The sequence below is a fragment of the Sinohyriopsis cumingii genome, chromosome 10 (genome assembly GCF_028554795.1).
Source record: "Sinohyriopsis cumingii isolate HCF-2022 chromosome 10, ASM2855479v2, whole genome shotgun sequence".
Classification (NCBI taxonomy): domain Eukaryota; kingdom Metazoa; phylum Mollusca; class Bivalvia; order Unionida; family Unionidae; genus Sinohyriopsis; species Sinohyriopsis cumingii.
In genome coordinates this window covers 46,945,247-46,960,362 of record NC_142970.1, presented here as the reverse complement: position 1 = coordinate 46,960,362, position 15,116 = coordinate 46,945,247, and the positions used below count along the sequence as shown (strand labels likewise).

General features: G+C 34.0%; 1 protein-coding gene across 1 annotated transcript in view; it reads right to left on the bottom strand.

The window, feature by feature from the left end:
- Positions 1-15,116, bottom strand: part of LOC149789989 (uncharacterized) — a 226,954-nt gene that overhangs the window by 78,017 nt on the left and 133,821 nt on the right. The window contains exon 9 of the mRNA XM_089972076.1: positions 13,618-13,722. Within this exon, the coding sequence (XP_089828202.1) occupies positions 13,618-13,722 (105 nt within the window). The remainder of the gene's footprint in view (positions 1-13,617; positions 13,723-15,116) is intronic.

The following is a 15,116-nucleotide window of genomic DNA, read 5'->3' as shown; positions in this document are numbered from 1 at the left end:
ACATGTCCAGGTATAATATAACATTTACTAGGTGTGACATATCTCAACATCTATGGAGACCAATCTAGCCAAAGAGGAACATAGTAGACCTGACATCAACACCCAATCATCACTTCCAATCAAATTGTGTTTTAATGACAACATCCACTGAACTCAATTGCACTTCTTTACATCAGCACAAATAATCTTTGGTGTAAAGCTTAATGGGGTTAAAACTCCATACTCTAATAATCCCAGGTACCTCAGGCCAACAGGTAAACTGGCTCTCAACAGTACGTTAAGTCAACCCTGTAATTCACAATAACAATGCAGCCTCAAACCCCTTAAGAAAATAAAACCCCGTAACTGTATCTAAACTGTTGTGATACTGTAATATTATCACATACCTGAGTGATGTTAATAAATTAACTAAAGACCATGTGTTTACTGTTCAGCCCAATGTTACATGTACACACTCAGAAACAAAATCTCTAAACTCATCTATTAGGTTTCTCTCCACACTCTTTCAAACAAGATTTTGTACTCAATATAATTTACAATCTGACTTTCCTTTTAACCAAATCTGTAAGCAGTGACCTTTGTAGGTCTTTGTTGGATCATATTTCAATATGCCATTGTTTTTACAGGCCTTTTGTTAACCATTAGTTACTGACATTTTTTTTTCCAGACAGGTTTCATTTCTCTCATTACACAGGCCATATATGTGTGTGTATAAATATTAACCAAAACAAGTACACCAGAAGTTTTAACATGCCTTCATGTACTTCTGAAACAACACATGGTTTTTATTTCCTTAATATTTGTTTACATACTATAGAAACCTCATTATATATATATATATATATATATATATATATATATATATATATATATATATATATATATATATATATATATATATATATATATATATATATATATATACATACATACATATATATATATACATATACATATATACATACATACACATCAATAAATAATGAATTTACAGCCTACATTTAACAAATAATTAATTCAAATTCAAATTTAATGCTAAAATCTTTCTTTTCTTACTTGTATAGAATCTTTTCAGTAATGGCTTTTTATGGGAGAAGAAGAAATGTAGGTATTCAAAGTTATACAGACAGACAGATTTCTTTACAGATACAAGCAGTCTCTAACTTACACAAGGTAACAATGAACACTGTTGGAGAGGTACAAAGAATCTAAATTACATAAGGTAAAGTACATGTACAAATTAACTATAAATTAGATTAGGTTCGAAGAGCATTTTTTTTTATACAAAACTGCCAAATACATTCTCTGAATATCACAAGGTAACAGACATTTATTTGTATAACACCAAATGTTCACAAACATTTATGTTTTGCATATACATGTACTGCTAGAAAACTGAATTTGCAACAGAACAAAATCCATGGTAACATCAATGATGTAAAGTAGCATATAATACATAAGTCAACATCAGCCACATTGTTCATACAAGTTTAATACATGTATCACCATTGAGTTTAAGAGTATTTGTGTAACAGCATTTGTAAGAACTAAAATTCCTGATGATAATTATTTTTCAATAGCTAATGCTAGTGAAGCTGATATGTTAATTAAGGTGAATATTAATAAATCCTCTGGATTGGATGGTACTGGTCCATGAATTCTTAAAATTGCTGCATCAGTAATAACAAAGTCATTAATGCATATCATAAACTTAAGCATAATGAGTGGTAATTTTCCAGAAATGGTGAAATGTGCAAAGGTTACACCTATCTTAAGGAAAGGAGAAAAGGAGGATCCAGGGAATTACAGACCAATATCAATTCTAGCTGTATTGTCAAAATTATTTGAAAAGCATATAGCCATTCAGGTCTATAACAAAATTTCAACATACTCTCTATTTCATAAAGTGCAATCAGGATTTAGAAAGTACCTCTCATGCCAAATAGAACTTACCAAATTAACTGATCTTTGGCTGAAGGAAATGGATAATGGACATATGAATGGGATTGTTTTCCTTGACTTCAAGAAAGCCTTTGATTTTGTTGATCACAAAATTCTGCTACAAAAGTTGAACTGTTACAGGTTTGACAATCCATCTTTAAACTGGTTTAGATCATACCTAAATCAAAGATCTCAACAAGTAAGCATTGACAATATTAGCTCTCAAACTCGCACTATTCATTCTGGGGTCCCTCAAGGCTCAGTTTTAGGCACTCTCCTCTTCCTCATCTATATCAATGATCTATCTTTTTAAAATAAGGAATCCACAAATAAAGGTTTGTTTGCTGACAATGCAACCTTGTATACATCTAGTTCTGAAGTTATCCAAATGAGATTAAACTCAGACCTTAATAGAGTCCAAAACTGGACACAAAAAAATAGGATGGTATTTAATGAAGGTAAAACAAAATGTATGATTTTGGGGACATTACAAAAGCTACACGAGTCAGGAAACCCAGAACTATCTCTTGCAATAAATAATCATCCATTAGAAAATGTCAAACATGAAAAGCTCGTAAGTGTGTCCGTAGATAATAATTTATTATGGAATAACCATACTGATATGCTTAGTAAAACACTGTCATCCAAAATTGCCCTCCTCAGCAGAATCAAGAAATATTTACCTACTGAAACTCAAATATTCTTCCAACAATGGATTATTGTTTAGATGTATGGGAAAACTGTGCTAAATCTGAGCTTGACAGGATTTATAAAATTCAGAAACGAGCAGCACACGTAATTTTAGATGCTTCTTTTGATCATCCCTCAAAAGCATTATTTACGGAACTCAAATGGTTCACAATATATGACAGGATAGATTTTCACAAGGTATTCATTTTACATGTAAAAAGTGCTAAATAAAGATTGAGAATATAGGGCAATTTCTTTTATCTATACTTCCTTAGGGGTGTGTGTGAATATTTGAAAGCTAACCCAGAAGGCCACATGAAAAGGCTCACATGAGTAACTCTACAGCCTGCAGGTAGGAAGTATGTATCTGTGGCTTATATAAACCGTCAACAAACTTGCATATCTCTGCTTTGACTTATATCTGACATACAATCTATCACGTAAACATCTCTCTCTCTCTCCCTGTAAAGAAAATCTGCTATCCTGACACCTCCCAAAATAAAAATTACACAAAAAAACTATGCACATAACATTTTCTCTTTGCCTCGCAAGTTCAGACATGATTTTGGTCTTTCATAAAAGCAAGCTGAAATTTTTTTAAAAGGGGTTTGGATGTCATCCCCAACAGAATGTTGAGGGGCAGCACCCCTCATCTGGGGGTCCAGGGGGCTGAAGGGCCCCGGCCAAAAATGCATTTTACACTCATAAAAAACCTACTCCTGCTGCAACTTATGATCATAAAATAAACCAGAATAATCATCTGAAAAACTAATAAACTTACCAATAATGTTCAACTTCACTTAAAAAATTTCACAATATTTTTTTAAACATGAATTTGTTCTCCAATACTACTGATGCTGAAGTTATTTCATGTGCATATCAGTGTTCACATCCTAATTAAGTCAAAATAGTTTGTCAATTTGCACAGCAAATATATTATACTTCTCTCTTTTTCATAACAAATCTGTAAAATAAATATCCAAGTACATCAACTACATAGAAATAATCCCATACATTCACCTGTCCTTCTCTCCAATGGACACAACCTGTTGATATGCCAGTTAGCTCTTTTTGCGCCTTTGGCACAGAGTTCTTTAGCCTTCCTTTTTGTCACCAATGACTTTTTTGGCTCAATGTGCATTCGTTTCTTTTCCTTCTCAATGCAAGCCTTTTTTCCTTCCTAGCTGATGCTTGTATTGGTGACATGCAGTGAGATATTTTGACAGCGGGCTACATCTGTTCTCTTATGCAAGAAATCTTTCTTCTTAGAGTAATTAATTGCACTTTTTCCTTTTGAGCTTCAATTTTTCTGTATGCAGCTTCTTTTTTAGGTGCTGTTCCAAACTCTTCCAACCGTGATTACCGTAATTCAGATCTTTCTTGCAGAGGTCACAAAATGCCAGTCCTCTAGCATACAGTTTTCTTATAAACTGAACAACTAAATTGCCATCAACTTTTCGCTCCAATCATTTCCATTTCCATACATTTTTTAAACCTTTATCTAAACTTTTCATGTCCTGGTCTCTCTCAACAACTCAGGATGCAGTGCTTTGCAAGCATGCTTCTTCTTTCCACTACCATCAGTTTCCATTACATGAAGATTCACTGGATGAATTTAAACCTTTGACCAATCAGAATACTCTTTACGAGAGTTGTGTGCTAACTAATATATGGAACGAATAATTTACAAGGGTCATTGCAGAATGCGACCAGACAGACCATTTTTTAAAAACTGGATCGGAGATGATAAAAAAAACCGAATATATCAAGAAAAATCTGATTCAAGTCAGGAGAAAAGTGGTATTCTACTTTAAAACAGAAAAATTATGTCTGTAAGTTTCACCTTGACACTTCATAATTTTTTAATTTTTTTATTTAAATGGACAAAATGAAAATATTGATTTTGTGAAATCCCTTTTAGTACTATGTTTCTCCCATGTAAAGGACATGAAACTGCAAAAAGTAACGAACAAGGCCTGAAAATCATGAAAGTCCTAAGTCTGAGTTTCAACCTGAGATTTTATTCTCATCAATTGCAAACAGATGTTGAATTAGACAGCTCATTTCAGATGGGGGGCCCCAAGTGGCTGTGTTGTCTAATGCACTCACCATTACAGATCACTGCCATTTCACTTCTGTATGTGTGGGTTCAAGTCTCTGGCTCAGCCAGTGCAGGTGTGTGAGAAAGCTTGCCAGTTGCTTCTTGTGGGTCGGTGGTTTTTCCCAGGATTTTACCAGGTTCTTCCTCCACCAGTTATACTGGCTTCCATGTATAGCCTGTCTTGCTGAAAAATGTCATTCAACCCCACCACCACCACAGCAACCATTTCAGATATGCTGTTAGTGGAAAGTTTTACGATCTCATGGCAAGATCTGCTATCCCATAATGTCCCATCATCTTAAAGTTGCTTTTAAAAAGCACCATAAATGGTACCTAATGCTACATTTAAGAATCTATGAATACAAACTGCCACAAAAAGAAAATAAAAAGAATTACAAAATGATTTCCTTGGTATGGATTTTAATAATTTCACAACATTTTCCTGTTAACATTATCATTATGTAATCAATACATCTTAAAAGATCAAGGTATTGATAAAGGTAAACTTGTTGCCATATAGTCAATATTTGGCTTTGTGGGTTTAATTCACATGAAGAACCACTGATCCACAAAAAAACAGGCAAGCTTTTGCACAAACCCACACTGGCTGAGGCAAGACTATGACTACACTTTTTTGCAATGACATCTGGATCCACACTTATCTGCAATGGCATATCTGGGTCTACACTTTTTGGCAATGGCATATCTGGGTCTACACTTTTTGGCAATGGCATGGCATTACTACTTCACCAAATGAAGTTAAAATTTTTTTTAAAACAATGTAATTAATGAAAGTGCCTAACTGTTAAGATGAAAAATATATCAAATGGTATAAGCTGTTTAATTTTAATGATTTGCTTTGGTGCGGGTAAATGCCATTTTCAGCACATGATGGGCTATATACAAGGAGGACTGTATCTTTGGTGGATGAAGAACCCAGATAAACCATGTGAAGCCTTTGGCAAGCTTTCTTACATACCCACACTGGCCAAGATGGATAGACTCAAACCCACAGGGATAGCACCAAGATGTGTGAGTAATCTGGAGAGGCAAGTGCCTTAGACCACTTGGCCACCTGGGGCCCCTAATGAAGGTTACACATTACACATTACGTTAAAATAAATTCAAATCATCTGTATGCAGTTTTCACTCACCCAATTCAGATGGGGGGGGGGGGGGGCATTAAAATGGAGATGATTTTTAAAATAAACTACATACATCCTGGTTGTCTGCAAATTATTTGCAATGGCATATCTTGGTCTACTCTTATTCAAATCATCTGTATGCAGTTTTCACTCACCCAATTCAGATGGGGGGGGGGGGGGCATTAAAATGGAGATGATTTTTAAAATAAACTACATACATCCTGGTTGTCTGCAAATTATTTGCAATGGCATATCTTGGTCTACTCTTATTTGCAATGACATATCTGGGTCCACACTTATTTGCAATGACATATCTGGATCTACACTTTTTTACAATGGCACATATCTGTCTACACTTTTTTACAATGGCAATTCTGGGTCCACACTTATTTGCATAACCATATCTAGGTCCACACTTATTTGCATAAGCATAGCTGGGTCTACACTTTTTGGCAATGGCACATCCGGGTCTACACTTTTTGGCCATGGCACATAAGGGTCTACACTTTTTTGCAATGGTATATCTGGGTCTACTCTTATTTGCAATGGCATATCTGGGTCTACTTTTACTTGCAATGGCTTATCTGGGTCAACACTTACTTGCAATGGCATATCTGGGTCCATGCTTATTTGCAATGACATACCTGGGTCTACACTTATTTGAAGGTGGGTATGCAATGTATATGATGTATACATGCTTTTACCACATGTCTGTGCCTGGAGGTATGCCTACAAGCAAAATGTTAAACAAAACACCAATTCACATGGTCCAAATGTGCTGGGGTACAGACAGCTGAAAACAATGATAAAGTGTCAAGAAAGACAAAAGAAAAATCTTGACTGGACTGTAAACTGTCAGTCAGGCTTGAACATATTGTAGCTTAAATGACCAAAGCCTTGACCTTTTATGTACATGTTGGTCATGTTCCAGTGAAGTAAAAAATGTAGCTGGCTTTTATCTGAACTACATGAAAGATGTAGATGCTAGAAAAACAGAAGAACAAATCAAACAAGCCATGAGACCCCATCAGTGACCCTACTGGGTTACATTTTATAGATTTCAGATTAGATTTTATATATAAAAATTTCATCTTGAAAAATATGACTATAAAACATACATTAACAGACCAAACAGAAAGGATGTGTTCAGTTAGGTATCCACATGAGGAATTGTATGCTGATATTTTTTCAGTCGAAATTACTAAAAATGATAAAGTCATGGTTGGCTTATATATGAGTATACATAAGCTTGTAGTCAAAATAGGTACACTTAGGCTTCTAGTCAAAATAGGTACACTTAGGCTTCTAGTCAAAATAGGTACACACACGGACCCTTAAGGCTTCAAATTCTCTTCCAATGACCTCACTGAAAAGATTCTATTTTAATGTCAGTGGGGAGGCATCACTAAAGTACTGACAGGCAAAGCTGTTTGTTGGGATCCACAAAGACCAAAAAATTGGCCCCCATCTGAATGGCAATGGACCCCACTCAAAATATAAAATAAAGATAAAGGGTTAGCAAACCTATTTTACATAGCATGGCACTTTTTCTGGATGAATTACAAAATGAATGAGCATGTGTCACCAGTAAGAGAGTAACACTGTTAAAATCAAGATTTGTAGCTCCCCTTCATGTGCCACATTAAACCCTCCTGACGTGCTAACTTGTGGCACACTATAAATTAACATTCATTTGAGTTAGTTTTACTAAGTAAAGAAATGAAGGAAAACACAAGGCACTTTTTAAATATTAAGATCATCCAGAAAAATGAGGTGGAGTGGAGAGGGGTGAGATAATGCTGAAATATAATGAACCAATTTCTTACTGGATGAAAGAAAAATTCCAATAAATGAAACTTGAGATAAACAAGATCTTACTATGTCTGTAAATCAAATATAAACTGCACAGTATTATGTGACACTGTCTGTGGGTATTTACCCATGGGCCAACAATGCTGACTTAATTTCAGCAGTCACAGGATATCAATCAAGTGGTCATAACTCTGGGATGTTTTCAAGTAGGTGATTAACTAGGTAACTCAAATATCTAAAATGCCCTAAGTTTTGTTCTTTAATTATTACATGTAATCATGTGATGTACTGATAGAGATCTGACTTGCTTTCATCGAGTGTACGAAATGGATTAAGTCAACGGGAAATTCCGAACATCTCAATTCTCACAAAGTGCATAACTGTAGTCGGATAATGTGAACACTATGTAAGAAACTGAAAACTAAATTTGTCAAGTTTATATTTGTAGTCAATTTTTATAAAATGGAAAATCCATGTTGCATTATTACATTTAATCGAGTTTTGTATTACGTGCTTGAGTGGCAATACAATATCAAACAGTTAGCTAGTGACACATTACAAATTGTGGTACGGGAGTGGTGATACAAATGTATCATGATGCAGACTCCTATCCAACTCATGTCTTTGTCGCTGTGTTCGTATCGTAAGCATGCAACAAGCTTAATAGTACAGCTCTCACATTATAACAGGATCCAAAACTACCAGCCGTGTTATGACTTAACCACATCATTCTGAAAACCACATGAAGTGCCAAAGCATGATGCACTTAGAAGTGTTATATACAGAATATACAGAACTGCAGTAGAGTGTGAATGATCAAAGTTTCTAAATAATAGTGTTTTGAAAAGGAATAAAGACAATAAGTTTCATGTTGTTTTCTGTCAATCCATATTGTCATGCACCGAGTGATTAAACTTTACATTTCTCAAATGATTTTGGTCATGGTCTGTAATGGTACCACATTATATCTGGAATCATGTTATAATGAAGTGCAGCATAACAAGGAAGAGCTATATTACCTGAACACAGATTTGCAGTTTCGTTACTTAAACTGCACAATGCCACCGAATTTACCAGTCCTATTTTGGTATTCATAACACAATTCTAACATCTATGCTTATTTCGATTTGAATAATTAAAATTATCCAATAAAATTTTACCGTAATGACTAAATCTTTAAATACTATAAGTCTTGGGACATCCTAAATTATTTTCAAAAGTAAGCTTTCTGTGACCTAATAATGTTAGGACACAAAATTAAAGCAATTTTTCATGTACTATAAGTCTTGGGACACCATTAACATTTTCTGCCACAAAATGATCAATTTATTTTCTCAACCGTAACAACATTTTAAAATTTTCTAAATTGGTTGTTAAAGGACTATCATCATCAACTATTACATGGGAATGTTATGCATTGATATGATTTGTTTGAAAAGTCAATATATATATATATATATATATATATATATATATATATATATATATATATATATATATATATATATATATATATATATAATTTTCATGTTTCCTTACTATTTCTACCCAATTCAAATGGGCATAATTTGAGTGATGACAAGAGTTGAGCATTAGCAGGTTGTTGTAAGCATTTACAACAGTAGCCTAACAGGTGTCCCTTTTGTCTTCAGTTTATTATTCTTTGCTTAAGCATTAATGCATCAGAATATTGTATCAATACACTAGTATTTTATTTTATTTTGCTTTGAAAATGTAAATACCTAACTCATTATAACTGTGTTCCCAGTATGACAAGAATGAACAACAATATCATTTGGTTCAATGCTTGCATTAAGGTTATAGCATGTTTACATCATGGTGTCACCACATGTACTGAAAATTTTGACTGGCACTAAATGAAGTACATCCCTTGGATTTGAATTATTGGCACAAATGCGCAAAACTTAGTAATACTTCCAAAATACAACAAAGAAATTTCAGAAATAACACTTCGAAAATAATTGTAATACCTTAAACACTCTGACGTAGTTTGCTTTGATGTAAGTGACCATAAATAAGCACATGTTTACTTGGCTTTGGCAATCATAATACTCAGCTGAGCAAGTGTTCATACCTTAATTGATTGACAATGATATTGAAATCAATGGTTAGACAGTCAAATATAATTGGGGGGGCAGCAAATAATTTAGTACCACTATTATGGAGGGCATCTCATCCTGCTCAACCCACTAAAGATTTTCAACAGTAATTTGTGTGGAGTAATGTTGTAGAACAAACGGTTACCAGCATTGCTGTCAAAACAAAAATCAGCCTTATCACATGCCAGTTTCATGGATCAAACAATTACCTGGTCTCCTGTCAGAAACCAAAAGACAAATCTGCCAATTATAAACAAAAGGAAATGCCAAAACAACCAGCTGTCAAAATCAAAGGTTGAACGGATACTGTGTTGAAAGTTATGAATTTGTTATGGCAAGCTGAATCACAAAACTAAACGTATCAATGATGTTCAGTTAAGTGAATATACTGTATACTGCTTATGCAACTTGTATAATTAAACATGTGTCATTTCATATAATTTGCATCATGCTGTTGGATCACTTATCTCTCTGAAAAACAGTAACTCGTGTGTGGGTCAAAATAAATCAAATAGCAATTGCCATCTTTTTCAATGTGCTTTGGAAGAATGAGATTTGGTAAAAACAATGAACAAAGCAAGAATCATCATCTAGTATTTTTAGGAATAAACAAGGATATACAATGTGCACTAAGTACTGGTCTGTACATTATAGTATAGTACCGGTTGTCCGGTAAACTCTCAGCGCCCCTTGAATAATTGAAGTTTTCATTTAGTTTTATTTTATTTCATTTTGGAAAAATAGGAAAATATGCACGTTCAAAATAATATAAGTAAAATCATAGTAGTTTATAACTGTTTCATGACGTAGAAAATGAACAAGAATTATTTTTGGTGTCCCAAGCCTTACAATCATTATGGTACTTGCCACAGAATGAAGTGCCCATCAACGTTGTTTACCCTCGTGTATTTAGTAGTTAGTATATTACTTTTATTGTCATGCTATTCTGAACAACTTACTCATTTCTGTATTATATTTTGTGTTTTGCTGTACACTGTGTTTGATGCAATACAAATTCATATTTGATTTAAATCTGCCTTTTTTGACAGCCAGATATATTTCTTAAGTAATACTTCTTTAGTTATTTACCTGCACCAAGCATCTAGAACTCTGTCTTCCCAGCCCTCTGATTGAGCAGTGAATTTGATATTTGTTCAGTGCCAATAAGCCCTATAGTCAGCTAACAGTTTATTTGAAACTTAGTTGTGGCATATGTTTAAACTCTTTACCTTCTGATAATGCATCTATATGATGCTAAACATGGTCTTGTATCCCTAGAGATGTATACACAATTTGCTAACGATGCTCTCTCTGTGTCCCTTTTGACTCATACATGTGTCTCCAGCGAGGGGTTGGGAAACCCCCGTGATGCATATAAACGTGTCATATAAAAGCTTTGCAATGCATGAAACTGCAAACATCTGGTCTTTTTAACAATATTTAGCCAATGAAAGTAGTCCTAACATAAATTAATGAAAGTATTCTATTATAAGTTTTGCAGTCGATAAGTGGGAATTTCAACTGAAAATGAGGATAATTGTGAATGTGAAACAAAATGGCAACATTCATATATCCAGAAAATTGAAAATTAAGTTTTTAAGGATTTGAAAGTGATCACATTGCAAATTACATGGACTTTAATGATCAGATTTAACACATTAACTCCTGGTGATGAGTTCATGTGGCAGTAGGTAGCAGCCTACTGCATAGCTCTGTAGCGTCAAGGTCACGTATGATACACTCAAGTGGGTGGTATTATAGAAAGGTAGACAGATGTAGCTCTACAATGATACCGAATTCATGTAATCTGGAATTTTGCACTACAAAATACAAAGGGAAAAAACTCATTTTTTGGACCTGATTTTTTTCTACCCAAAATTCACCCAGGGTCGGAATCCAATTTTGTGTCTGGATTTTAGACTTTTTGGTCTCAGATCTAAGACAGATCGGTATGAACTGCAAACAGATAGATGAACCTCTGCAAAAGGTAGGATAAGATGGGCATTTGGAATAAAGAGTGGTCTTGATACACAAATGATGGGTCCACTGAGCACAACAACAAAAACAAAAAAAACGAGCCAATTGAAAAACAATGTTTCTAACACAACTAGGGCAGTATGGAAGATCACCTGGAAGTTGGTGTTTTAGGATGTATTCAGAAATAGCTTTCAAAATATGTTTCCTACTCGAATTTTAGATGAAAACGACAAAAGCCTCAAGGGGTTAATGTGTTAAGACAAAGGATCAGATATCAGAACAGATCCTTGTTTTGACAACTGACATTTCAGATCTTTCTGAATCTAAGGATGAAACCTCAAACAAACAATCTTATATCATCAGAACATGAGGATGATTTACAGCAGATACAGAGCTAATAATTTCACTTCAATGAAAAAGCAACCGAATTAGGTTTCTTTTTACAACTCTTTCCCAAATAAATATTTCAGTCACTGGTAGCTGAAACGAACAGATATGCCAAACACAAAAAGACAAAATAGTGATAAGCCTGATCTGAAATGGTCAGCTGCAAAAAATTAAGGCATTTCGTGAATTACATATTGTTTTCATTATAATGCAAATTCAAGAAGAAGAAAAAATTTGGTAGAGTGTTTAAAATTTAATTTCTCACTAAATTACATAGTTTGCAGGGACATGACTGATAGAGACAATGTAGACAGCATGTGCACTAACTCAAGTAGCTTTCACCCAGGCAACCATTATGATGCTCTGGTTATTAGCTTACAAATATGCTATAAGGCAGGTCACTTAGCAGGCTTTGTTGGGAGAGCACTTAATTCTTGCAGAAGGTAGAGTCAGCAGATTTCACAAAATGTATGCTAAAGGTGTCACATATAGAGACCCAATTGTTCTACTGTTTCAATTTATTTTCGTAATTTCTGTGAGTACTGGCAAAAAGAAACCAAGGTTGGCTTTCCTAAGTCAGCCTACTTTGTATAGTAAAAAACTGGCATATTTAAAAGAATCCAATGGCACCTTCTGGCTTTGTAACCTTTGTATTTAATAGCCCAATTTGAAACAATGGGTTTATTTCTCCCTACAAGGTGTGTTTATTCACCACACAAGCTTTTTTTGTGTGCAACCTTGTTATTATAACTCATACTGTCATTAATGTCTGCAGGGTAAAATAGCATACACAGCATTAATTGTTTATAAGACTATCTTTGTAACCCATGTTAACAAAAATACTGTTATGTGCATTCACAGTAAATGTATTTAGTACTTTTTTTTGTGTGGTGAAAATACTGTTATATTGTTAACCTGAATATAATACAATCATGGTTGTTTTGCAGAGTGTTAAGCACAAAATGCTGGAGCCATGTAGCAAACCCTTGAGGAGAACCAAACACAATTCATGTATACATCTTCACATCAACAATCAATACGTCAGTGTTTTTACTCAACATAAGTGATAAACACTATGGATGTTTATACATTTCTTTTGCACATAAAATGCTTATGAAGAATGAAAATTAAAAATAAATACTAGTACAAGATTATTTTGTTTCAATATGTTATGCAGAAATTGGTAGGGTGCCAAATTCAACCCAATTTGTTTTATGTCCTTAAGGTTTGGGACATGTGATCTAGGTAACAAAAAAAAATCAAACATAAGTTATGGGACAGGGAAAAAATCATTTATTTAATCTTGTCCCATGATGTACTGTAAATACAGAAGAAAGATGGGTCAAATGATAAATAATAATGATGGATATGGTATAATAAAAGACATACATTTTCATGAAAGATTTAGATAACTAGAAATTTAGATCCAAATGTGGTCACTTACCGAACTAATCCACTGGTATTTCGTAGAACTGAGGCAGCGTAGGCTTGTGTTACTCCAACTAGGCTTTTGCCATCCACTTCTATTATCTGGTCATTTACTTGGATTCTGCATACAGGAAACAAACGCATTTGGTCTTGCTACCAGTAATGACAGAGTTATCTCCCTTATGTTACCCATCTAGCCTAATAAAACATCTTCCCTCCAGATTCTATCACACATAAAACTGCTTTATTAAAGCAAAGGTTGTAATGATATTTTATAAATATATAATCATAAAATGAAGTTCTGAAAATGAAAATTTTGCCATAAAATTCTCTATATTAAACTTGCCTTTCCCTAAAATCATACATACAACTAAATTACATTCATATAAAAAGATTATAAAAAGAGAATGGAAGATAATTGCCGAGACTGATAAACTCTGTGACCCTGAATATGTGTATGCAACAGAATATGTGTAACATCATAAAATTCATTCCACATAGTTAAGGAAAAGATTAAAATGCTTTAATATGATTAAGACTGGTCTGTGGAATGTGAGCACATGTCCTACAATTCTGATCTGCCCCTCACACAAGGCTGAAAATGAGGTGGTTTATTGACAATGTTAGAGAAAATAGGAATAAATGACAAAAGCATGGCAAATATCAATATCAACTTCTGCTTTCTTTAAAAAAAAAATTTATGAAATAACTAATGTGATACTGATGTATGTATGTATGTATGTATGTATGTATGTATGCATGCATGTATGTATGTATTAGCTTTTAAAAAAATGACTCAAGTTAAAACCAAATAAACAATAGCTCCCTTGTCTGATTTTTGTGCCACTTTTTCTCTTTATTTTGGCACCCTTCTGATAATGGCTAACTGTGCAAGCACACTGCTTACACATACCTTCCGCTAGCCCTGGTGCCAGTAATATATAATGGAATGTGTGCACAATCCTGGCTATAGTGCCTTTTATATACATTATTGGCACTATATATATATATACCTAAGGTTGTGCTGACATGCCTTTCAACTATACATATCTATATATCCTAGGCAGTTCTATTTTCCCTCTTCCATATCCATCATCGCTTTGGCAAATTAAGTCATGTACATTTTGGTTTCATTCAACCTTCAATAAATATGGAATTACCAATACAGCCATCAAATCTTACAAAATTCTTTTTTCTTAAAATATGCCCAGGAATGGAGACTTCAGTTTCAATAACTAAGAGGTAAATGAATATTGTACAGACAAACGAGACAGGTTTTGTCTGGAAAACATTGACTTTGAAAGAGAACATTAATGTGAAAAATGTAGTTACCAGTGTATACTATATATTTTGATAGAGGTTATTTTCCCTTTTCTTTTCATGCCTTCTTTCTCCTATCTGAAAATGACTGTTGCAGATCCCTCTTCAGCTATGAAATTGAATGGTCCACTCCCATGTTTGACTGAGGCATAATACTACGTAATACCTTGGTAGACCTAATGTTGTACTCTTTAC